General features: G+C 63.8%; 1 protein-coding gene across 2 annotated transcripts in view; it reads left to right on the top strand.

Moving 5' to 3' along the window:
• ZNF469 (zinc finger protein 469) overlaps window positions 1-23,550 on the top strand; it is a 250,095-nt gene extending 226,545 nt beyond the window's left edge. For both annotated transcript variants that reach the window (XM_070388572.1, XM_070388573.1), the window contains 2 exons: window positions 8,594-8,653; window positions 9,980-23,550. In XM_070388572.1, coding sequence (XP_070244673.1) covers window positions 10,107-21,482 — 11,376 coding nt within the window. In that variant the 5' untranslated portion in view covers window positions 8,594-8,653; window positions 9,980-10,106 and the 3' untranslated portion in view covers window positions 21,483-23,550. The remainder of the gene's footprint in view (window positions 1-8,593; window positions 8,654-9,979) is intronic.

Below are 23,550 nucleotides of genomic sequence, written 5' to 3'. Positions count from 1 at the left end.
CACCCCCCTAGCACGGAGGAGCCCGGGCCCCTACACACCAAGTCTCGGTTTCCTCATCTGTAAATTGGGTTGAGTGCCTACCTGCTTACCATGGGTGGAGCCATGAGCCCAGTGGGCATCAGGCATCCCATTGGACCAATTGCCCGGGCTCCCCACCTGACACAGCCCCCCACAACTTCCGATGCAGCAGATCCCCGAGTGTCCAGGGCCCCCCACCTGGCTGCTGCCCAGTGGGCTTCACTAACCCTCTGGTTCTGAGGAATGAAATCATAATCACTTTTAATTGAGAAAGGAGGCTGATAGGATTCTGAACTTGACAGGACAGTAATTAACGCAGCCATGGAAGCTCATTAATCTTGTCGCTCAGGAGACAGCTCATTAAAGCCCGCCATCCCTGCATCCCCACCAAACACAGTGACCTCTACACAGGCCCCTGCTTCTCACGGGGAGGCCCCACGTGGGGCGACATGGTTGCTTCCAAAAACCAGAAGGCTTCCAAGCTCTGTTTGGGGGTCTCAGGCACAGGGTGGGAATTCCAAGGTTGTGTCCCAGTTCATTTACCTCCCTCAGCCTCAGCTTCCTCTCCTGTAAAATAGGTCTGATGTATACTCCACCCCCGGAGAAGGCAATGGCACCCCACTCCAGTACTCTTGCCTGGAAAATCCCATGGATGGAGGAGCCTGGTAGGCTGCAGTCCATGGGGTCGATAGAGTCGGACACAACTGAGCGACTTCACTTTCACTTTTCACTTTCATGCATTGGAGAAGGAAATGGCAACCCACTCCAGTGTTCTTGCCTGGAGAATCCCAGGGACGGGGAAGCCTGGTGGGCTGCCGTCTATGGGGTCGCACAGAGTCGGACACGACTGAAGTGACTTAGCAGCATACTCCACCCCAGGCTGGCTGGCAGGTGAGATGACGGCCCGGGGGGCCCTGTCCCGAGGCCTTGAAGAGCCAGGAGCAAGCCCAGCCCAGGGAGGCCCATTGAACATGCAAAACAGGCCAGATGCATTCCCGGGTCCCAGCCCCCCTCTGCAGCCTGGTCCCAGCTCTCTGTCACATGTCAGGGTCACAGGGTGTCCAAGCTTCCCAGGCACACTCTGGCCCCAGCCCAGGCTTCAGACCGAGACTCGGCCTCTGGGCGCTGGTCCTTGGCCTACCCTGGACCAAGGGTTCTGAAAGCCCGTCTCTCACGTGAGGCCCATGGAGAGGAGAGGGTGTGGACAGAGCCCCTCCAGGCACCGACGCTGTGACGACAGTGCCCGCGGACTCCGTGTCACAGGGTTGACAGAGGACTGGCAATGTTTATAACCAAGAGTCGCATATGGATGACTGGAGGGTCGATTGGAGGCAAGGATGGAGACAACCTTTCCGACAAAATCAAAACTGCCCAGAGCCTTGAACACCCTTCAGCCTCCAGGGTGTCCCGGCATGGCCGCGAGCCCGGGCTCCAGGGCCCACTGAGGCTGGGGACCTCGGGTGGGGGACAGTGGTGTCAGATGACAGGGGTTCAAGTCTCTGAGAGAGGATGACCACTCTGGACAGAGCCCGAGAGGCCCGAGTCTGCAGCCATGCTGGGGGCCAGGTCCACCCTGGGGCCCGAGCCACCCCACCCTCTGGGTCCCTCGGAGCGCCTCCTTCTCTTGCACCCTTACCTTTCTGGGAGATGGGAGGGTCCCTGTGTAGCTGGAGCTCCCAGACAAGGGCAAGCCCGGGGTCTGTGGGGGCTTTTTCAGAACCACTACACATTCGGAGCAATGTCACCCTTCCTTTCTCCAGGAGGCCGGGAGCTGGGCCTCCTCTGGCCCCCCAGATTCTGTTACTGGCTGATTCAAGTGTCCCTGGGCTGCCGCCCTCCCAGTCTCTGCTGCTATGTGGTCGTGGGCAAGCTCCCCCTCTCTCTGAGCTGCCATTGCACAAGGTGCTCCCAGGGGTCCTTGTGCTGGAGTTCTGGGGCCAAGCTGCCCCCAGGTCCTGCCCTGTTCAGCATGGCTTTCAAGGTGGCCTCATGGAGCCCCGGCCACTGTCTCTCGTGCTTGTAGCCCTGCTGCCCTCCCTGCCCTGACCAGCCTGGCCTGGATGAGCTGCCTCTCGGCTCTGGGATGGTCGGCACTCGCTCCATTTGCCTGGAACTCGGGTGGGAGTTTCCCAGGGCCGCTGAGCCCCAGTATGCTCCTGCAGACAGGACCCCAGCAGTCTTCTCAGTGGGGGGCGGACACAGCAAGGCCAGGCAAGGCGTGGCCAGAGTTCCCTGGGCAGAGCTTGGTACACTGTTAAATTCTAGGGTGTAAGACCTGCTCCTAAAACACCATCCTCACCAACAAACGTTCCTGGACCCGAGCACTACTTGGAGAGATGGGGAGCCCAAGGGTGCTGTCTGTGCACCTCAACCCCTTCCTCCCCCCAGCAACTCCCCACCTGCTGGCTGCTGCACACAGAACATCCCCAAGGGCCCGTCTACAAATGAGGGCCAGAAGCAGAGGGCAGGCAGCCCTGCACGACCCTGGGAGGAGTGTGGGGGCATGCGTGTGGTGTGAGCGTGTGCATGTGTGCATATATGCATGCGTGTGTGCAAATCTGTGTGTGAGGGTGTGTCCCCATGTCTGTGGACTCACCTGCCTGTGGGTGCCCGTGGGCCCACGCATATGCAGCTGTATGCTGCACACCCCCTGGTGGCCCCCCAGACCCGGAGCCCCAGGTGAGGGCTGGGCTCCAGGGTCCGCAATGCATGTTTCATCCTGTTCCGTGACATTGTGCTTAGGTGGATGGGGGTGCGCCCGCTAACAGTGACCACAGCGCTCCCGGAGGTGCCTGGCGAGGTCAGCTGGTGGACTGGGCAGACCCGGCTTCTCTGCCACCGGGCTGGCCCCTGGGGGCATTGCAGAGGGGCAGACAGTGGGGCCTGAGCACCATGGCTTGGGCATCCATCAGGCAGCCTGCTTGCGGAGACGTGTGGTGTGGCAGAGGCAGACGGCAGGGGGAAATCATGTTCCCTGAGAGATTGACAGATGGGCCTCGGGGCAGAGGATTCCTGGCACAGGTGGCCTTGGAGCTGGACCAGAAGGAGGGAAGGAGGGACACCCCCAAGGGCCTGGCCCATGCAGGGGTCTAAGCAGCCTGGCATGCGGCAACACAGAGGGTGGCAGGGGCGAGTAGGTACCAGGGAGGGTGGCGGCAGATGATAGCAGAGGGCAGAGGGGCAGGAGGGTCCAGGCAGCCTGTGTAGCACTCTTGACAGGTGGGCACTGAAGCAGGTGCTCAGGGATGACGGCACGAGATCCCCCGTGGCCCTGGGCAGTGCTGAGGGCTCCTGCCCCGGTCCCGGTGTCCTGACCTCTGCAGACCATGCGCCTGTCTTCCTCTCGAGTCTCTGGCCCTTCCCTGCTCAGCCTGTGCGCCAGTATGGTCCCTCCCATCCTGCAGTTTGGGCACCGAGGTCCTTGGAGAACTGCTGGTGTCCAAAGAGCACCAGTCAGCACGGGCGTCAGGGGTGACCCTTCTCGGGAGTGGTGGCCAGTCCTGGAAACTTTGATTTCCGGCGGCTCTCCTGAAGCCGGGTAGTCAGCTGTGCCAGCAAGCACGTCCGGATCCACACGGGCCCTTGGGATGCGCCAAATGAGGCACTGCGGTCCGGCAGCTGAGGCCAGGGGGCGGCTTCTCGGGCAGAGCCAGGCGTGGACAGATAGCCCTCATCTCTTCCCGCATCCACCCTGCCCCAAACCGTTCTGCACCCCCTGCTCCATCCTCCTTCCAGGCCCTGCTTGGACTTCCAGGGCTCCCAGCACCGTCAGAGTTAAGGCCCTAGTTCTGTGTCATGTCCAGAGTGTGGCCATGTGGTGTCAGCAGGCTGTGGGACTTGTTCTAGGAGGAATCGGCCAAGAACTAAGTCGGGATCCTTTTCACACCCCCCGAATATGGGTCTCAGGGGAACAGGAGGGATGGAGGCATTCACAGCTTCCATGGGCAATGGGTCCCGCCTTTCAGCACGAACCCCCGGCATCCCCACGGCAGCCTCCCTGTCAATTGTGAAGACATCGTTTTCTCCCCACATGCTCCTCTTATCTGCCTCCTGTTAAAGGATCTCAAATATGCACCCCGATAAGGTGGAACGCACCCCCGCTTCCCGGTCCCATCCAACACCAGCCTCCACTTTTCCCCAAAGTAATTAAGATAAATGCAGCTGATAATTTGCCCAGGATTCTTAAACAGACCCTCGGGCCGTATCTCAGATATAATTTTACCTGCTAAGGTTTATCTGAGCGCTCGGGTAACAGATAGTTTTTAAGCAAAGCGGCAGCTTTTGAAGCAAAAGGAAAGGGGAATGTTTGTAAAATAAATGTCACAAGGAGCCGCTGCGGCAGCCCCTCCGTGCGGGCTGTGCCAACTGAGACCCCGCCTCATCTGGGCCGGCCACCCTGCTCCGCTCGCTGCCCAGGATTCGGAACCCTTTGTGGGGCTGGCCGGGAAGGGGGCTGGCCTGGGCATGGAGGGGGCACAAGAGAGCGGCCCGTGGGGGAGGCTGGCAGGGGGTGGTTGTGGGGCGGTGCCCAAGGCTGTGCCCCTCATGCTTTTCCAGCCTTGCTAGTCAGGGATGACCTGGAGCGGAGACCCTGCCCGGTTGAGCTGACGTGCAGGGTGTCCATCGGGGAGCAGGCCGGCGGTGGGGGGCTGGTCCAAGCCACGGGCCAGCAGTGGTGCAGGCACAGGTCAGCCAGGCGGCAGGGCCAGTGTCCAGGGAGGCGCAGCTCAGGGCACTTGGCCTGGACGGGCAGCCAGAGGCGGGCAGGGGTCTATAAAGGGGCCCGGGTTGTGCCTCCCAGGGGGGCATTGTGTGGGGGTGGCAGAGGGTGGAGGGGGACACGGGGGTGGGGACAGGGTCCTACTCCAGGCTCTGCCTTAGACAGCCCAGTCTCCTGGAAGCCTCAGTTTCCCCGTCCACACCTGGTCAGGCTGGACCCTGGCTGCCCATCACAGCCTGGTCCACCTAGCAGCACCTACATCTTGCCTCCTGATCGGTGTCTAGGAAAGGGGGTTGCCTAGGGGGTGTATGTCCACGGCATCCCTGATCCGCCAGAAGACCCCCACTGGCTGCCCCCTCGCCAGCCTGCTCGCCACCCCAGCCCCACCGCGCCTCCCAGCTGGGGGACCCATCCCCCACGCCATACCTGAAGGACCCTTACCCACGGCCTGGCCACACATGGCCGAGGGTCACGTCCTTGGAGGGGCTTCTTAGACCCCTGTGCCTGCTACCCTCAGCCAAACCCCGCTCCCTCCCTCCGCCCTGGTCACAACCGGCCGCTACAAGCTCCTCCCGAAAGACGTCACACCGTGCTGCCCTCACCACATGGGGACTGACCCCCTCTGCAAACCTCTGTTCCCACCTGTAACAAGAGTAAGCACTGGCCACAAAGGGCAGCCATGAGGTCAAGGCGGTGTCCACACAGTCCTCTGCGGTCATTGCCGTTGCCTCTGCACCATCCCTAAAGCTGCCAGCTCCTCAGGGAGGGACAGATGATGCAGGAGAGGGGGACAGCTGCCCAGCCTGCCCCGCCCACACCTGCTCCCCATGCCTGTCCAGTCACCCAGTGCCCAGCCAGCAGAGGCCACACACAGGCACCGCCAGGCCAAGGCCAGGATGGAGCAAGTGTGCAGCCTACCCTCACAACTCGTCCAATGCTGACCGCTTCCCAAGGGCACTGGGGGCCAGGGACCCAGCCAGGACAGGACAAGGGGACGAAAGGGCAGATGCCTCTACCCCACCTCACCGTGGGCCTTGCCCCTCGCAGGTAGAAACCAGAAGAGGCCAGGTTCCTGCCTGTTTAGAAGGTGCAGCCCCACCCCGACAAGAGAAACATCCTAACAGGGGAGTTAAACACGCCCACCTCTGGGCAGGTCGGCAGCAGGGAGACCGAGGAGACCACAGGGCCACAGCCAAGTCTACTGCCGGCCAGAGGTCCCGAGTCACAGAAGATGGGAGCCCGGGCGGCCTGAGAGGTCAGCAGCCCCAGCCCCTCGAAACTGAGGCCGGAGGGCCCAGGGAGCTGGGCCAGGGAGGGGAGCCGGGGCGCAGAGCTCTGACCCAGCAGGGCCATCTGTGCTGAGCTGTCCAGAACCCGGTGTTGGGGGACAGCCCCCCAGTGAGGGCTCCCAAGATCATTCCTGCTTCACCGGTGGACACACACATAACTGAAAGGGCAATTCTTGGAAGAGGGAGGCTGGAGAGGAGCCTGGAGGAGCAGTGACTTCATTCAGAGCCAGCGTCTGCGGGCTTAGTGTGTGCGGTTCTGTCCAGCCTCCAGGCCTCAAGCCTTTGAGGCCAGAGCTGTGATCACCCCATTTTATAGCCAGAAGTGCTAGAGCCAGGATTCAAGTCCAGACCCTGCTGACCCCCCTGCCAATGGTCTCCCTTTAGAAGTGAGTAGGAATTGGGAGGGTGGGGGAGGAGGCGGGGGCATCTGGGCAGGGGCACTGCTTAGACAAAGGCCTGAGAGGGTCTGGGGGAGTGGGCAGGAGTGGACAGGAGGGCCCAGATCAAGGACGAGAGGCCAGAGCTAAAACGGGGCAGGTTGAAAGGAGAGCTGAGGGCAGAGGGTCAGGAGCAGAGCCTGGACTCCCTGCTGAGGCCTGGGGTCCATGGAGAGGGAGTACTGGAGGGCAGGGGCCCAGGCTTGCAGCGGGACACCCCTCACCAGGAGCTGCCACCCACACCCAGCTGGAGCCAGCCAGCACCACTGTGGGCTTGAGTTACCCAGAGGCTGGGGCCAGGTGGTGTTTCTGAGTGAAAAGGAGATGCCTGCACTCCTGGAGTTCCCGGGGGCAGGCCAGGGTCTGGGGGATTGGATCTCCCCACTTCAAAGGGGCCCCAGGCCTGCTGAAACCCACACCGGCCAGAACCAGGGGGCTTTGCCAAGAGCCTGGGCAGGGATGGGAACCCAAGACCGGGCATGCGCTGCCCCCTGCCTGCCCCACTGTCTGAGCACCCAGGACGGGCCGTCAAATCCTTGAAGGGGCAGCCAGTCTGGGGTGCCCTGAGTGCTGAAGGCAGAATATGGGGCCCATTAGCTCTGCCCACAGGCCCGCACGTGGAGGCAGGGCCACCTCAGGAAGAGAGGGGCCCTGAGATGGGGCCGAAGTGCAGAGATACTCGGTCCTGCACAGGGCAAGCATAGTCCCCGGAGGCCTGCCTCGCACCGACCCACGTTCACTGCATGCTGTGTGACTTGGACAAGTCACATGACCTCTCTGAGCCTCAGTTTCCTCATCTGTGGTTCCTGTTGATGTTTCACAGCAGAGTCAGTCACTCACCACTGTGTGACAGATGCCTGACCTAGTGTCTGATCTCTGAATGAAGGAGTGAGTGACGGAATGAAGGAGTGAGTGAATGAATGAGTGAGTGACTGAATGAATCAGTGAGTGAGTGAGTGAGTGAATGGGAAGCTGCAGGGAAGATCTCTGCCTCCTGTAGGCCCTCCCCAGGACTTGGCCTGCCCCACTCCAGGCAAGGGCACGCTTTCCGCCCTGTGATGCCAGAAATCTCCACATCTCGGGGGGGATGCGAGTCAGCACAACCACCAAGAGTTGTCCTAGTAGTTCCCTAATGCTGAGTGACAGACAGCAGCTTGAAATCTAAGGGTTTCTGTGGGTCTGGAATTTGGGCAGGTATTCTTTTCATCAGCCGCCAGTCGCCACGTCCAGCCCCTGTTGAAGGGGAGGGACTTGGGCTCCACCTTTTGGAGGGAGAAGGATCAAAGCATTGTGGTTTCAACATTTGGCCAAATGTTGAAACCACAGCAGTGGTTACCTGACAGTGTCTTTAGATCACAAGTGCGTTTGCCCTTGACCGTGCTGTTTCTTCTTTGGGTTTGTTCTGCTGGTCTCCTTACACATGTTCATTGCTTTACTACTTACAAAGGCCCAGAGAGGGCAACCCAGCATCCGTCCACCCAGAAGGGTCTGGGTGTAGGCTTAGCTGTTCCGCAGAATGTTCTATAGCCGTGTGTTGGTGGAAAGGTGGATAGACAGATATCAGCCAGGAGTTGCTCTATGGGGTGCTGTGGAGGTACCACCAAGGTTCACTGTTAAATGCAAAAAGGGAGGCACAGTGTGTGCAGTGGACTATCTCTTGTTGAAGAAAGCGGGGAGATGGAAATATTTATTTACATTTGCTGGTATTTGCATCAAGAAACTCTGGAAAGAAACACAAGAAGCTGCTTCCTGTGCTGACCCAGCAAGGCAGGGAAAGAGCGTCCGTGGGCTGGGGGTAGAGATGGGGGCATTGTGGAGACCTCTCACTTCAGACTCTCGAACCACAGGAACCTGTGATCTATGCACATGAAATACCACGACAAGAAATGTAAAATCACTCTTAACCCAGTGCAAAGGCCACCAGCTGACCCCGGCCCTGCAGCCTAGCCCCGCCCCTGCCCCACCAGGGCTGGGGGTCCCCCGAGCTCACCCAGCTCCCCATGGCCCTGCCCTCAGTGGCTTTCCAGAGGCTCTGCAGGCTCCATGCTCCCTGGCCAGCTTCCCCTGGGGCTCTCAGTCCCCAGCCAAGCACCAGAGCGATGCTGACATGCTCCCCATTTTCTTTGCAGCCAAGAAATCCCCACCAACAAGGAAGCTGTGCAGCAACCCAGCTGAAGGCCGACTTCCAGGTATGTAGAGGGGATGGCCAGCGTGGACACCGGAGCTGCCCGGCCCCCACCTGCCCCACTGCCCCGTCTCCTTCATCTTGCTCGCTTACTCGGGCAGTGCATCTCACCCATAACTCAGGGGTGATGATAACGCTCTGACCTCTTGAGCCACTGAGAGGATGAGAGGAGTGATGGGAAGCACTCCATGCCCTGGCCCACAGCAGGGCCCACGGGACCTCAGGGCTCTGTTCTGCCATCATTATCTGTTCAGCACACGGCACCCAGAAGCCCTGCCCCCAAGGGCTCTCAGCCCTTGGAGCCCTTGGAAGGGGAGCTGAGGACTCACCTGGGGCAATGCAGCCCAGAGCAGGGGGGAGGCCTCCACCTTGGAGGGAGGACCTCCCCAGTAGGCAGGACTGGCCTGGCTAGGGAAGGGGCATGTGGGCAACATGATGCCCTCTGCTGTCCAGCACCTGGACCATACCCCCTGAGTCGAGGAGTCCCTGCCCTGACCTCAGAGCTGGCGGCTGACCTCCCTGGACTGCCCCAAGAAAGCCAAGGAAATAAGTGAGGCAACCAGCCAGCCCCAGGCTTCCTCTGAGAATGAGACACCCAGAGCCACTGGGGTGGGAGTGGGGTCATGGGGTCACAGAGACAAGAAGGGGGCCTGGGGCTCCCCTCACACAGCATCTCCCTGCACTCCAGAAGCTCAGTGTTCGGGGTGGGGCTTTTCTCCAGAGGCCTGTGGATTAAACTCATAATTTCCAAGTGTCTCTTGGTACCTCACGCTGAGCTTTGCGTGAGGGTCATGAGCACACGGCAGACATGTTTGCCCCAAACAGCAGGTCAACTCAGGGCCCAGGAAAAGGAGCCATCACCTTCCGGAGGCTGGGTGTCCGCTGCAGGGGCTGCGGGTGGGAGCCTCGGCCAGACATGCCCTCTGTCCTTCCTGGCTGTCTGCCCTGCCATCTGGTGCCCATTACCCCCACCATGGGGCCTCTGCAGGTCTGGGAGCCATGTGCCACATGGGGCCTTCATGCTCAGGGCCCGGCTGGCGCCCATCAGGGCTGCTCGGGGGTGGCCAGGGTCTTCCCACACCTCCGGCCCCCAGCAGCATTCGCTCTCTTTTCCTTCTTCCTCCCCACCTCCAGCCCACCGCCACCCACTAAGCCCTCTCCTCAGTCTAGCAGGAGCTCATTTTCCCTCATCTCTTTACGGACCATCAGAGCCAAGCTGCCATCCCTAAAAGGGAAGGCTGTGTGCCCACCACTTCTGCTCTAGCCTGCCACACCACTACGGGAGCCACAGAGGCCACTGTCCCCCACTTACCCTGTCCTTTCCTTGCAGACTCCAGTCAGGACCATGCAAGCAGGCTTCTCCAGGGCTCCTCGAGGGGCCAGGATGGCTGCCCAGCCCGCTTTCTGCGGCCCTCCTCGGACCACAGCATCCTCCTAGCGCCCAGGACGGAGGGGCCATGCCTGGGGAGCAGCCCCTCGGAGCGCCACCCCCAACCATGACCGGAGACCTGCAGCCCTGCCCGGCGGCCAGTGGCACAGGAGGCCCCCTGCGGCCCCCCGGAGAGATCAGTGCCCTGGCCAACAGGACCACCAAGGCCATGGGGAGCAGGGTCCAGGCCATGGACGACCCCAAGACCCAGGTGCAGCAGGCTGGGAAAGGGGTGACCGAGGCCCCTCTCCCCAGAGCGCAGGCCCTGAGCAGCGTCCCCAGCAAGGGCAGCAGCCCCCAAACCCCAGCGGGAAGCAACCTCATGCAGGCTCGTGTCCGGCGGGCAGGCAGGGTGGCTGGCAGCCCTCAGCAGCTCTACAGTCTGAACATCGCCAGCACAAGGCCCAAACCCGCCCTGGATGGGAAGACCCCTGAGAGCCTGCAGCCCGAGGACCTCCGGCCCCTAAACGCAGAAGCGCCCCCAAGCCAAGGGACCAGAGCCGGTCTCAGGCCCGGCCATCCCAGGGCCGAGGCCTCCCCTGCCCCGGAGGAGCTCAGCTTCCAAAAGTGCTTCCAGGAGACCCCCTCCAGCTTTACCTCCACCAACTATACCTCACCGAGTGCCACCCCCGGGCCCCCGCCCCTCAGGGCCCCCCAGAGCAGGGGCACCAGCCCCTGTCGGCCAGCCTCCTACCTGGAACTCCAGGCCAGTGGGGCTGACGCCTGGCCTCCCCCAGCTGAGAACAGCTTCCCAGGTGCTAGTTTTGGGGTCCCCCCAACTGAGCCGGAGCCCTTTCCCGAAGGCGGCAGCCCCGGGGTGGCGGCCTTTCAGTACCCCTTCCCGGAGCTGCACGGGGCTGGCCGGAGACCCTTCCCGGAGGACACGGCCGGGCCCAAGTACCCTGAACGGGCGCTGGTGCTTGCCTTCCACCAGCCTCGGGGGGCATGGCCAGAGGCGGTGGGCACAGGCCCGGCCTACCCCCTGGCTGCCCGCCCGGCCCCCCCGCCCCCACCCTGCTACTCCAGCCGACCCGGCAGCCTCGAGGCCCCCAGCGACCTTGGTGGTGTGCCCCCTCCCCCTAGTGCTGCTCCCCCGGCCCCCAAGCCCTTCTCGGAGAGCACAGCCACCTTCCAGGATGGTTTGCACGAGAACATGACCAAAGTGCTCCCTGAGAGACCTCCTTCGGCCCACGAAGGGCTGGGGAGCCCCAGGGGGCCCCCAAACTCCCTGTCCCAGAGGCAGTTTCCCGGGCAGGCCTATGGAAGCCCTGGAGCCAGTGGGGTGGGCACCAGCCCAGGGCCTCGGGACACAGAGCTGGCCGCCTCAGGGCCCCCCACCGCCAGACTGCCCCCGCTGTGGGACCCTGCTCCAGCCTCTTACCCTCCGCCTCCCCTCGGTCCCCCAGCCACCACGTTCTTCGAAGCCCAGCCCAGCCCAGGCCAGCGGCTCAGCCTGCCCCAGAGCCCCCCGCTGCCCTGGCCCCAGGTGCTCCCGGCCACCGGGCCCAGCCCCCACCAAATGGAGATGCTGAACCGGCTGCCCTTCCCCCCAGGGGCCCCTGAGTGGCAGGGGGGCAGCCAGGGAGCCCTGGGTGCTGTGGGCAAGACACCCGGGCCGGGTGAGAAGCTGGCCGTCCTGAGAAACAGCCCAGGCCAGCACGGCAGTGGCTCCCCTGGCCTGTTTGCCTACAACGGGCTGAAGGACCCAGGAGCCCAGCCCCTGTTCTTTGGGGCAGCCCAGCCCCAGGCCTCACCCCGGGGACCCCCTGGCCTGCCCCCGCCCAGGGTGGTGGGAGCCTCCCCCAGTGAGTCCCCGCTGCCCTCGCCAGCCACCCACACAGCCAGCAGCACCTGCTCGTCACTCTCCCCACTGTCCAGCAGCCCAGCCAACCCCAGCTCAGACGAGAGCCAGGTGCCCGGGCCGCTCGTGCCCTCTGCCTTCTTCCACCCAGCCCCTCACCCTCAGGAAGCTGGCAGCCCCTTCCCGTCCCCTGAGCCCTCGCACAGCCTCCCCATCCACTACCAGCCAGAGCCAGCCAAGACCTTCCCTTTCCCCACAGAGGGGCTGGAGGAAACCCCGTTCCCCAGCTCGGGGCTCCAGGCGGGCAGTGCGGGCCTGGAGGGCTTCCCCCAGGGGCCGCCCCCCTACTCCGCCCACCACTTCCCCCTCAGCAGCGCCAGCCTGGACCAGCTGGACGTGCTGCTCACCTGCAGGCAGTGTGACCGGAACTACAGCAGCCTGGCCGCCTTCCTGGGCCACCGGCAGTTCTGCGGCCTGCTGCCAGCCAGGGCCCAGGACAGCCACCAGCAGCCCCCGGGGCTCCCCGCGCCCCCCAGAGTGCCAGCTGGCAGGACCCCAAGCCCACTCAGCCATGCCAGGACAGCTCCCTTCCTGCTGGGCGGAGACCTCCGGCCTGATGGCAGAGATGACCCCCTGAGGACGAGCTTCCTGCCTGGCCCCACCGCCACCCCCTTCCCACTCCCCACAGGGGACCTGGACCTGGAGGACGCTGCCAAGCTGGACAGCCTCATCACGGAGGCGCTCAATGGCCTGGAGTACCAGTCTGACAACCCCGAAATCGACAGCAGCTTCATTGACGTCTTCACCGACGAGGAACCTTCCGGCCCCAAGGGCTCCGCTGCCGGGCAGCCGCCCAAGGCCAGGCTGGGGGCGACACCAGAGAACAAAGCCCCAGCCCCAGCCCCGCCCCCAGCAGTGGATGTCCCGCTGGAGACCCAGCCCCGCCAGCCCGGGGATGGGGGCAACCCGGCCGGCCCCAGGCCCAAAACCCGCTCCCTGGGCCCAGCACCTGCAGAGACAGATGGGGCCAGCCTGGCTGGCCAGCAGAGGAGAGGAAAGCGGTTCAAGTTGTTCCGGAAAGAGCTGGACACGGTTAACACCACCAAGAGGCCTGGCAGGGGCTCCAGGGCCACCCGCCTGAGGCCACGGAGGAAAGGCCGGGCTGAGGCCCGCCCGCGGGATCTCAGAACCCAGGCCCCCAAGAGCCACACAGACCCCGGGGGTCGGGCCCCGCTGGTGGAGACCAGGAGCTCCCGGCGCCTCCGACTGTCCCCCGGCCAGGACTGCAGGCGGAGGCGGGCGCGGGGCGGCACCTGGAGCAAGGAGCTCATCCACAAGATCGTGCAGCAGAAGAACCGGGCAGGCGGGCGTGGCCCGGCCCCGAGCGCCGCAGACGGCGGGCCCCAGCACTGCGACTGCGCCGCCTCCGAGTCTGAGGAGGAGGACGGACCACGGCCCCCTGGCTCCCGCTTCAGAGGCCGGCCCCGCCCCAGCGGCCGGCGATGGCGCCGGGGCGAGAAGAGGAAGGAAGTGGACTTGACCCCAGGCGTCAGAGAGGACGGACAGCAGCAGAAACCCAGGAAGGTGGTGAAGCAGGAGGCTGCAAGGTCCAGGGGCTACCTGGGCCCCGAGGAGCCGGGCAGGCCTGGGCCAGGCCCCAGCCAGAGTCCCGGGGCCCAGGGCCCATCGCATGGCCCAGAGGCTGGAGTGGACCTGGAGGAGAAGGGCCCCCAGCATCTCCTGCGGGATCTCATCGGCACCAAGACTGTAGAGGAGAGCCATCCGCCTCCAGGCTTCCCTCAAGACACTGAGACCCCTGAAGTCGCTGACGGCCTTTCCCCTGATGCCACGGAACTTCACAAGGAGGCTCCAGGCTCCTCTCCAGCTCCCTGCAGGGGAGGCAGCCCCTGCCCCTCAGCCCCAGAGCTACCGCAGCTCCACGGGGAGGACGCAGGGCTGCCCCTCGCAAGCTCACCCACATTGGGTGCACGTCGGTGCTTGGAGCCAGTCGCCTCCCAGGACAGAGAGGACCCGCCTGCCTCTCCATCCGGAGAATCACTGGTGCCTGTCGCTAACGCTGTCCATATGGTCCACTTGGACCCCAGCACCCTCTTTGTGAAGACCCCTGGTCTTGGAGAGTCCATAGAGGCTCCAGCTGCCAGAAAGGGGCCTAAGCCCTACAGCAGCCCCCACAGTGAGCTGTTCCTTGGACCCAAAGACCTGGCCGGCTGTTTCCACGAAGACCTGGGCTCCCAGTCCTCAGCCCCAGACAGCCCACTAGCCATTAGGGCACACCTCTGCCAGGATAACCACGATGCCAGTTCCCCAGAGCCAAAGCCGCCCAGGAGCCCGCCCTACACAGGCATCACAGACCCAGGCAGAGGCCAGTCGGCACTGGCCTTGGAGCCCACGCCCCTCCCCTTGGGGCTGCCCAGGGACAACTTCGACCCTCCGCCCTATGGCAGCCTCTCTGGGCGTGGGGACACCCCTGCACTGCGTGCGTGTGCTGCTCTTCCCCCGAGGAAACCCCAGCTAGACCCACCGTACCCCTCGTTTCTGCCTGAAAGGGACTGGTCCCTGCTGGAGGAAGTGTCCCCGGTGCCGCCTGGCCACCCAGGCCTTTTTCCTGGCTTCTCGGCGGAAAAGACTTTGAGTCAGCAGCGTCCCAGTGAAGGGCCTGTGGCTGCCAGCCTCAGCGCTCTGCCCACCAGGGCTGTCGAGTGTAGCACTGCCAGTACCAGCGACCTGTCCGAGGAGGAGCTGGAGATCAAACGGCTGGTCACAGAACTGGAGAGTCAGCTGCAGAGCAGAGGCCCACAGGGGGCCCGGGGAGAGCCATGCAGGGCCAGCAACACTGCTCCCCGGGATCCAAGTCCACACGGGGAGGGGGTGGACACCAGAGGGGATGCCCTGGCGAGCCCCCAGGAGGAGTGGCCCTCACCCTTGGCCCCCAGCACCCACAAGGACATGGTTCCTCGGGGTCCTTCCAGCCCCATGGGGGCCAGCCTCAGTTTCCAATCAGTGCAGAAAGCCAGAGTCCCGAAGACAAGGCTCCCCAGGGCTGAAGGGGGCCAAAGGGCCCGCCAGGAAGTCTGCGTACCGGACCCCATGTCAGATGTGGGGAGTTTAGCAAAGTGCAGCCCAAGCCTGGAACCTTCGCTTCCTAAGGGTCACGGGGCCCCTGGAACACAACATAGCCAAGGCCTCCCGCTGCTCCTTCCGCGCCCACCAAGAGGGGGGGTTTCCCCGGGACCCCACAAAGCACCTGGGCCCTGTCAGGATCCTCTGGAGCTGGAGGCATTCAGCAGCCCCACTGCCCATCTAGCACCTGGCTTGGCATATCGGGGTGCCGAGCTTCTGCCTCTGGGCACCACCCCACCTTCTGCTGCCATTCATAGCAGTGCCCCCAGGGGACACTCTGTGAGCAGCACAGGTGAGCCAGGAGGAACAGAGCTCCTGCCCGCTGTCACAGCGGGCCCTGTCCCTGAGGGCAAGGAGGAGTTTGTGCCAGTGGGAGTCTCTCCAAGTTGTGCCTCCATACCCAACCCCAGCCCGGGCGGGAGGCTCCAGAACCCAGCCTCCAGCCCACTTCATCAGCTGCAGCTCCTGGTGGCCAGAGCGGCTGAGAGGGGAGATGATGCCCGGGGCTCAAGAGTGACCCCCACTGCTGATGCCCAGAGCCCTCTGCACAGCAACCCCTCAGATGTGGGAGGCGATGGCAAGGAAGGAGAGACAGTGGCCCACAGCCCTGCCCTGGGCTCCCTGGGAGACGTGCAGATGACCACTGTGGCCAGACATCAGCTGGAGCCAGACGAAGATGGACATGCAGGTACACATGGCCAGGCCAGGAAGCCCAGGGGCCAAGCCGAAGCCGGACACCTGCAGCCAGGCGACCGAGGGAGGCCAGGGGGACCGGACAGCTGCACCACAGCCAGTGCCGACCCTGAAACCACACCAGCTGGGCTGGTCGGGGCTGCAGACCAGCTTGGGGCACAGCTCCAGGGAAGCAGGGCGGCCATGGGCCTTTGCAACAAGGCACAGGCCACCCCAAGCCCCACCTCCTCTGAGGCAGACTCTTCAGTCCCAGCTTTGGTGGCAGCCCACACCCCAGACAGGCCCCGGGACTGGACTCTGGAGGCGGTGGCAGCTGGCCCAGGCCTTAGGAAGCATCTGCTGTTCCCTGGGGAAAGCCCAGAGCCCCCCACCAGGGACCTGGCCAGCCGCACCCCCTCGTCCGCCTCTGCAGCCCCCTCCGATCCCTGTGGCCTCAAGCCCCTACACCAGGAAGGCCCTTCCGCGGCACCTTCAGAGGAGCTCAGGGAACTGCTCCCAGCATCTCCATCCCACAGGGGCGCTGCCAGCTCTCAGCTTCTGTCGGCCTCTTCTCCCACCTGGACACCTCCAGAAGGGGCCGAGCGCAGCCCAGCAACCACATGCACTGTAGCACCCCTGGCAGTGTCCCCCTCTTTGAAGACAAGCCACCATGGCCTCAAGGAAAGCCCGGCTCACCACCCTCTCCTGGGGGACGGCAGCCCCCTGGAAGACCCTCCCAAGGAGCCCAGCTTCGTCAGTGTCATCAGTGCCGCCCATGGAGGGGCCCGCCCTGGAGGTCATGTGTCAAAAACCCTAGGAGCTTCCAGAAAAGAGAGGCCAAGGGACTCCCCTGCCCATGCCACCCCTCCCCACCCAACAACAGTCAGCACCCCGGGAGCGACTGTCAAGGCTGCTGCCCTGCCCAGCGTCCCCATCACAGATGGCCTTGGGGCACTCAGAGGTCCCAGGGCTGAGTGGCCAGACCCCAGGGGAGTTCTGCCCATCACGCACCCAGATGGGGTGCCCACAGGCTCCTCCTCCAAACCCCTAGGCAACAGGGAAGGCCAGGGTGTCACCACTGTGCCCACTGACCCTTCCACACGGGGGGCCATGTGGCCAGATCCCCACACTTGCCAAGAAGGCAAGGCTCTGGCCAGCCTCCGAGGACAGGAGAGCCTGGAGACGCCTGGGGCCAGGCTCCCTGCCATTACCAAGGCGTCCGAGGCTGGCGCCAGGGGTGTGCCAGTGATGTGCCCTCCCACAGAGCTCTGCCCAGGCAGCACAACCAGCGACTCCAGAGCCCACTTCCCCCAATGTGCCCTCCACCAGAGACCCCAGGCAGATGCCCTCAGTCCCCAGGACCTCAGACAGAAGCCGCGTGGCTTTAAAAAGAAGCCGGTGTTCACCGAGAATGGCCACTGGAGGGGCGGAGCCCCCAGTGGGCGGCCGGTGACCTGTGAGGTCTGCTCAGCTTCCTTCCGCTCCGGGCCAGGCCTGAGCCGCCACCGAGCCAGGAAGCATGGGCTGCACAAGGGTGCTACGTCCCAGCCAAGCCCAGCGCCCCAACCTGCTCCCCAGATGTGCCACCGCCCCGGGAAGAAGAGTCGCAGAGCTCTGGGGAAGGAGGAAGCTGGGCGCTTGGTGGGAGACCCCAGCCAGGCTGGGGAGCCGCCCCCTGTTTGTGGCTCTACACCTCCTGAGGATGCCCTGGGTCCCGAGACATCCAAGGGGCTCAGGCAGGGGCTCAGCCTTCTGGGAGCTCCAGGCTGTCCCCCAAGCTGGGAGCCACACACCCCAGATACAATCAGGCAAGGAGTGGACGTGAAGCCTGCAGAGCCCAGAAAACAGGACCGGCTGGGGAGGGAAGAGCTCCGACCCAAACAGGCAGAGAAAGGCGGGGGCCAGAGGCGCGGCAGACCACACACAGATTTCCCCAGTGAGTCAGAGGGGAAATCTAACAAGAAAGCTAGGAAGCCCAGAGCGAGAAGGTTCCGGGAGGAGAGCAATCCCCAGGCCCCTGCCAATGTGACTCCAGACAGAAGCTGCTGGAGTCCATCCACCTCTGCTGCCAACTGCTGCCGCCTCTCACCCAAGACAGAGCAAGAGACCAAGGCCATGCAGTTGCCTCCTGCAGCCATGGACCTGGAGGAGACACCCGCACAGAAGCCACCTGGGGACTGGGTGACCTGTCCAAGGATGGTGGAGGGAGCGCCTCCAGGGGAAGGGCCAGGGGAGCAGAAGGCAGCCCTGGCAGGAGGGTGTGGGGGACCCAGAGAGACCAGGACATCTGGCATCTGTGAAGAGCCACTGAGGGTGACTGGGGCTAAGCCTGCAGGGGACAGCAGAGAGGCTGACAGCAGATTGGGGCACAGTGTCTTGGAGGAGCATGGGCTCCCCCAGGGCCCCCCTGAGACTTGTGGTTCTGAAGCAGGTGGCACCATCAGCAGTCCTTGCTCCCAGGCCCCCCTGCACAGCCCAGCAGAGGGGGTCCCAGAGCAGGAGGGCACGGCCCCTAAACCTCCCAGCCCGGAGCGTGGGGACCCTCTGAGCTTGTTGGATGATGAGGCCTCTTTCTCCCAGCTCTTCCCCCTGGGAGACCGCTTGGCTCGGAAGAAGAACCCCCGTGTCTATGGGAAGCGCTGTAAAAAATCGAAGCCCCCACCCCGGGTGGAGCCCAGTGGCCAGGTAGGGGGCAGTGTCACTCTGCCCTCTGCCCGCCTGCCCACAGACCTCAGCGACTCTGGCTCACTCTGCCTGTCCCATGAGGACCCATGGGGTGATGAGGCCACTGATCTGCCCGAGTCCTTCCTCCTGGAGGGCTTCCTCAACAGCAAGGTTCCAGGCATTGACCCCTGGGCCCCAGGCCCCAGCCTGTGGGCCCTAGAGCCCCACCTGGAGACGAAGCCCTGCCGCACCGAGGACCATCCGTCGGAAAACATCCCCAAGCTACACATGGTCCCGGCAGCTTGGCGAGGCCTGGAACTTCAGGCCCCGGAGGACGAGGTTACCTCTTCTCTAGGAGATGCGAGCCCTGAGCCCCCCAACCTGGAGCGAGAGCACTACGACGGCGGGGTGCCCAGGAGTGCCGCGGACCTGGAGATGCTCGGCACCAAACTGGAGCTACAGGACCTGAGCTTCCTGGGACCCTGTGAAGACCCTGTGGGTCTCCCCAGCACCAGCTTCTTGGATGTCAAGGCTACGGCAGGTTCCCAAGGCCCACGAAGCAGGACGGAGGAGGCGGACGGGGCAAGAAAGGCCGCAGGCGAAGGCCAGCATGCCAAGGCCAGGAGAGCATCCTACAAGTGCAGGGTGTGTTTCCAGCGCTTCCACGGCCTGGGCGAGCTGGACCTGCACAAGCTGGCCCACAGCCCCTCCCCTCCCCCCACCTGCTACATGTGCGTGGAGCGCAGGTTCGGCTCCCGGGAGCTGCTCCGGGAGCACCTGCTGGAGAAGCACGTGCAGAGCAAGGCGGGGCTGTGGGCCTGCGGCATGTGCCTGCGGGAGGTGGCCGACGTCTGGATGTACAACGAGCACCTGCGGGAACACGCCGTGCGCTTCGCCCGCAAGGGGCAGGCGCGGCGGTCACTGGAGGACCTGCCCGCCTGCTGGGAGGGCGGCGGCGTGGTCACGCACTTCCTGAGCGGCATCGCGGGGCAGGCCTCCAGATCCCACCGAGGCAAGCGCTCCGTCGCCGGCAAGGCAGGTGGGGGCTGCGCAGAGTCGTCGGGGCCGAACGCGGGAGCCAGGAAGGCGTTGCCTAGGGAGCGGCCGAGGCCCCAGGCCCGCAGTCGCGGCTGCGACGCAGTCGGCGCCTCGGCGCAGGGCAGCCCGTCCGCCTGCGCGCGCCCCGCCCCAGCCGGCGGCGCGTCCCCCGAAGCTCATCCCCACGGCGAGCCCCCGCTCCCGGCCGTCCCGGTGCACCAGGACTGCAAGGATCCGGCCCGCGACTGCCACCACTGCGGGAAGCGGTTCCCCAAGCCCTTCAAGCTGCAGCGCCACCTGGCGGTGCACAGCCCGCAGCGCGTCTACCTGTGCCCGCAGTGCCCGCGCGTCTACCCGGAGCACCAGGAGCTGCGCGCGCACCTGGGCGGTGAGCACGGGGTGAGCGGGGAGCTGGAGCTGGCGCACACGCCGCTGTACGCCTGCGAGCTCTGCGCCAACGTCACGCACATCAGCAAGCGGTCCTTCGTCTGCAGCTCCTGCAACTACACCTTCGCCAAAAAGGAGCAGTTCGACCGGCACATGGACAAACACCGGAGGAAAGGGCAGCAGCCCTTCACATTCCGCGGCGTGAGGAGGCCCGGAGCCCCCGGGCGGAAGGCTTCTGCCCGAGAGGGCACGCTGCCTAGCAAACGGCGCAGGGTGGCCGCTCCCGGCAGCCCCGCCAGGTCCAGCACGGACGGGCCTCTGTCCCAGGGCAGCAGCCCCACCCCGAGTGAGGGGTCCCTCCCAGCCCTGCTCCAGCCCTGCCCAGAGGCAGCTCCCAGCATCACCGCCGGGCAGCCCGGGACTCCAGAGAGGCCCATAGACCCTCTAGGCCACCAGGAGCTCCTGCCCCCATCCTTGTCTCCTTTTCCAGCGGCCTCGGCTGGTGGCAAAGATGGTCACAAGCCGGACCAGGCCCTGGAGAGCTCCGAGGATGAGGCCTCCCCAGGCAGCCCTGAGCACCTCCTCCAGAAGGCTTTCCCGCTGGGAGGCTCTCTACCCCGGCTGGGGGCCGCAGACCACGAGGTAGAGGAAAAGAGGGCAGCTGGCCCGCTCTCAGGGAAACACAGGACCCCAAGTGCACCTGGAAAATGTGCCCCTGACCATCACCCAGAAGCCCCCTCTCTGCTCTGGAAGGAGAAGCAGGTGTCCACGTGTCTCTTGGTGCCTGCAGGGGCAACAGGGGGCCCCTCCCACAGAGGCAGTGCCCCCAAGCCTAGGGGCTGTGGGAGTTTATCAAAGGACAGGTCAAGCTCATCCACCCCCAACAAAGCACCCAAGATCCCAGGACAACTGAAGAAGGCGGTAGCCAGCCCAGTGCCCGGAGAACTCCCCCGTGGCACTGAGGAGAGGCTGAAGCCCACCGCCCTCAAAGCCAAGCCAGGCTTCCAGGGTGCTGGAGGCCCCCGGCAGGGCACCAAGGCAGTGGGCGGCAGCCAGCCCCAGCCAGCCAGCGGGCGGCTCCAAAGCGAGACAGCCACCACCCCAGCCAAGCCCGACTGCCCAGGCCAGGGCCCCGCCCCAGACAAGGCCCTCCCTCGAGCCCTAGCCAAAGGCTACCCCAAGGGGCCAAGGGAAGCTGGTGGCCAGGGGCTGCGAGGGAGCCTGGGCCCCAGGGAGGACGCAGACAGCAGTGAGAAGAAGAGAAAAGGCCGGGCCCCGGAGCCAGCCAGGAGCGAAGGTGTGGGGAGCCTGGGCAAAGGCCCCTCAGCCCCTGACAAACCCCCCCGGGCTCCCCGGAAGCAGGCAACTCCCAGCCGTGTGATCCCCGCCAAGCCCAAACCCAAGCCCAAGTCCAGTAGCCAGAACAGCTCGATGCTCCCTCAGCCCTCAGAGGTGCAGAAGCGGGAGCCCAGCCATGCCCACGGGGACCTCAGATGCAGCAAGGAGGGGCTGAGCAAGGCCCTCCCCCAGACAAGACCTCTACACAGGCCCCCCAGGAAGGGTGGGGCTCTCCACAGTGCAGAACCCCCTAACCCCCGGGCCTGCCGCACAGCCGAGTCCCAGAGCCACCTCCTCAGCCAGCTGTTCGGTCAGAGACTAACCAGTTTCAAGATCCCTTTGAAAAAGGACTCTTCTGAGTAATTTATAGGAGCCAGCAAGTGCCTGGGAGTGGGATTGGGGATGAACTCGCAAATGGGGGACCCTGGTCTTTTTTGAGGAGCTCCAGTCGTCTGAGAGTTGTCTGGTGGCCACATCTTAATTCATCTGATGTACCATGAAAATACTCAGACTTTAGTGTTAGAGCTGCAACTCTGATGCCTTGAGCAGAGCCTGGGGTGGACAGCAATCCCTTTCTAGCTGGTAGGTGAGGGTGAGGGCTGGGCCAGCTGCAGCCTCTTTGAGGCCATGCAGCTGTTTATCCAGTACCAAGAAGTTAAGGAGAGAGTGGCTCATCCCCCCAGCCCCATTTGCCCCACAGTTAAGGCCCAGTATGCCACAGAACCCCTCGGTTTGAAGGTTTCCACAGGGCCCCCCAACCCTTGTCATCTAACAAGAAGTAAGTTGAGGCAGCCACCAGTCCGATGGTGGCAGCTTCCATCTTAGAGTCGCTGCTGTTGCTGGAATTCCAAAGCGACCCTAGAAATCAGATGGGGGCCAAAGAGCCATCTCTGAGCTGCCCAGCCCTACAGAGCACAACAGGCCTCTGACCACAGGGTTGTGCCAGCCACTGTCCGTGCTGCTGACAGAAAAGCTGGTTTCTAGTGCACCTTGACCCCTGGTCCTCCGTCTCCACCCCCACCACCTCCACCCCAGCCTCCGCAGTTGCCCTCTCTAGAGCCTGCCTCCTACACAGAGCTCTCTGCTGCAAGTATGAGCAATTTTACTCTGAAGTTTCTGGTGCTATTTTCATGTAATGTGAATATAGGCTTCCTTGATTTGTTTTACCTGGGGGATGGTGTCGGACCAAGAGGTGCTAGGGGACATGCAGGCTGCCCAAGGCACCAGCGGCCCAAGAAGCCCTGACTGGCTCCAAGCCGCCTGCGTGCGGCTCCAGCCCCGCAGTCAGGTCGGAGCAGCCAGATGGGACCCTCAAGGCCGGCTCATGCACTGACCCGACCCAGGGGCCGGCACACATGTCCTTTTTACAGAACCGTGTCTTCACGGGGGCAGGAGGTGGGGAGAGGCTACCTTCTGTCCTTAGGTGTCTCTGAGGTTTGTGGTTTGTTTTGTTCTGTTTCTTCATTTTAACCTTAGGTACAGTGTGTATGTCAAAAGTTCTAATTTTGATATTTTGAAAGAGACCAAATCAAGCCCAAACTGCCTTTTTTTGTAGAAGGTGTGTGTGCCACTCAGAGTGCCTCTTTAGTGCTGATGAATAAACCCGGGGGGGGCTCTGAGGTTGTACTGTAAAAACCGTAGCAATCCGTGCTGTCAAATATATGCCCACTGTTGTCACAGGGTGCCTCCGCCGTGGCCTCTGTCCTCCCGCCAGCCCCACCCTGCTGCCCCACCGAGCTGCCACCCTCGTCCTGCCCCAGGGTCACCTGGCCCTGCAGAGCCTACTGGTAGGGCAGCGGTCCCACCAGGTCCCAGACCTGTTTACCCGGCGAAGATAACACCTCAGTGCTGTGGGCCCCTCTGGGTTAGGGAATCGGAGGGCAGCAGAGACAGCAGGGGGCACCAGACCCAGAGACCTTCCCCCACTACAGGCTCTGACCCCTAGGGACCCTGAGTCCTGAAGATGCCTCCAGAGACCCCTGTGTCTGGGACAAGTACTTGGAGGGCAGCAGATCCCTGTCCGGTCCCTGACAGCTGCCCAGGCTTGGTGGGGGCAGAGTGGGGGTGCCTCTCTCAGAGCAGGCCCCCAACCACACCTGCTGGACAGTGGGAGGGGAGCCACGCCATCCACAGGGAGACAGGTCCTGCACATGGCGCAGGGACCACCTTGCCCACAGCCCCACCCACCCCACCACTCCCCTTGTCCCACCAGGCCCTGGCCCCGCACTTCCATCCACCAGGGACACCCTGCCCAGGTCCTTGCCCTCAGTCTCAGCCCCTCCCATCGATGCCCCCTGCCCAGCAGGCTGCCTCCCTCTGTCTGGCACACACCTACTGTGGGCTGCGGAACAAACCAGCAGCTGACAAGGGGTGCTAGCTGGGGGTTGGGGTTGCAGTGGGTGGAATCGGCTCAGAGTCGCACTTGAGAAAC

The sequence above is a fragment of the Bos mutus genome, chromosome 18, assembly GCF_027580195.1.
Source record: "Bos mutus isolate GX-2022 chromosome 18, NWIPB_WYAK_1.1, whole genome shotgun sequence".
NCBI lineage: Eukaryota > Metazoa > Chordata > Mammalia > Artiodactyla > Bovidae > Bos > Bos mutus.
This window is presented reverse-complemented; position numbering and strand designations above follow the sequence as displayed.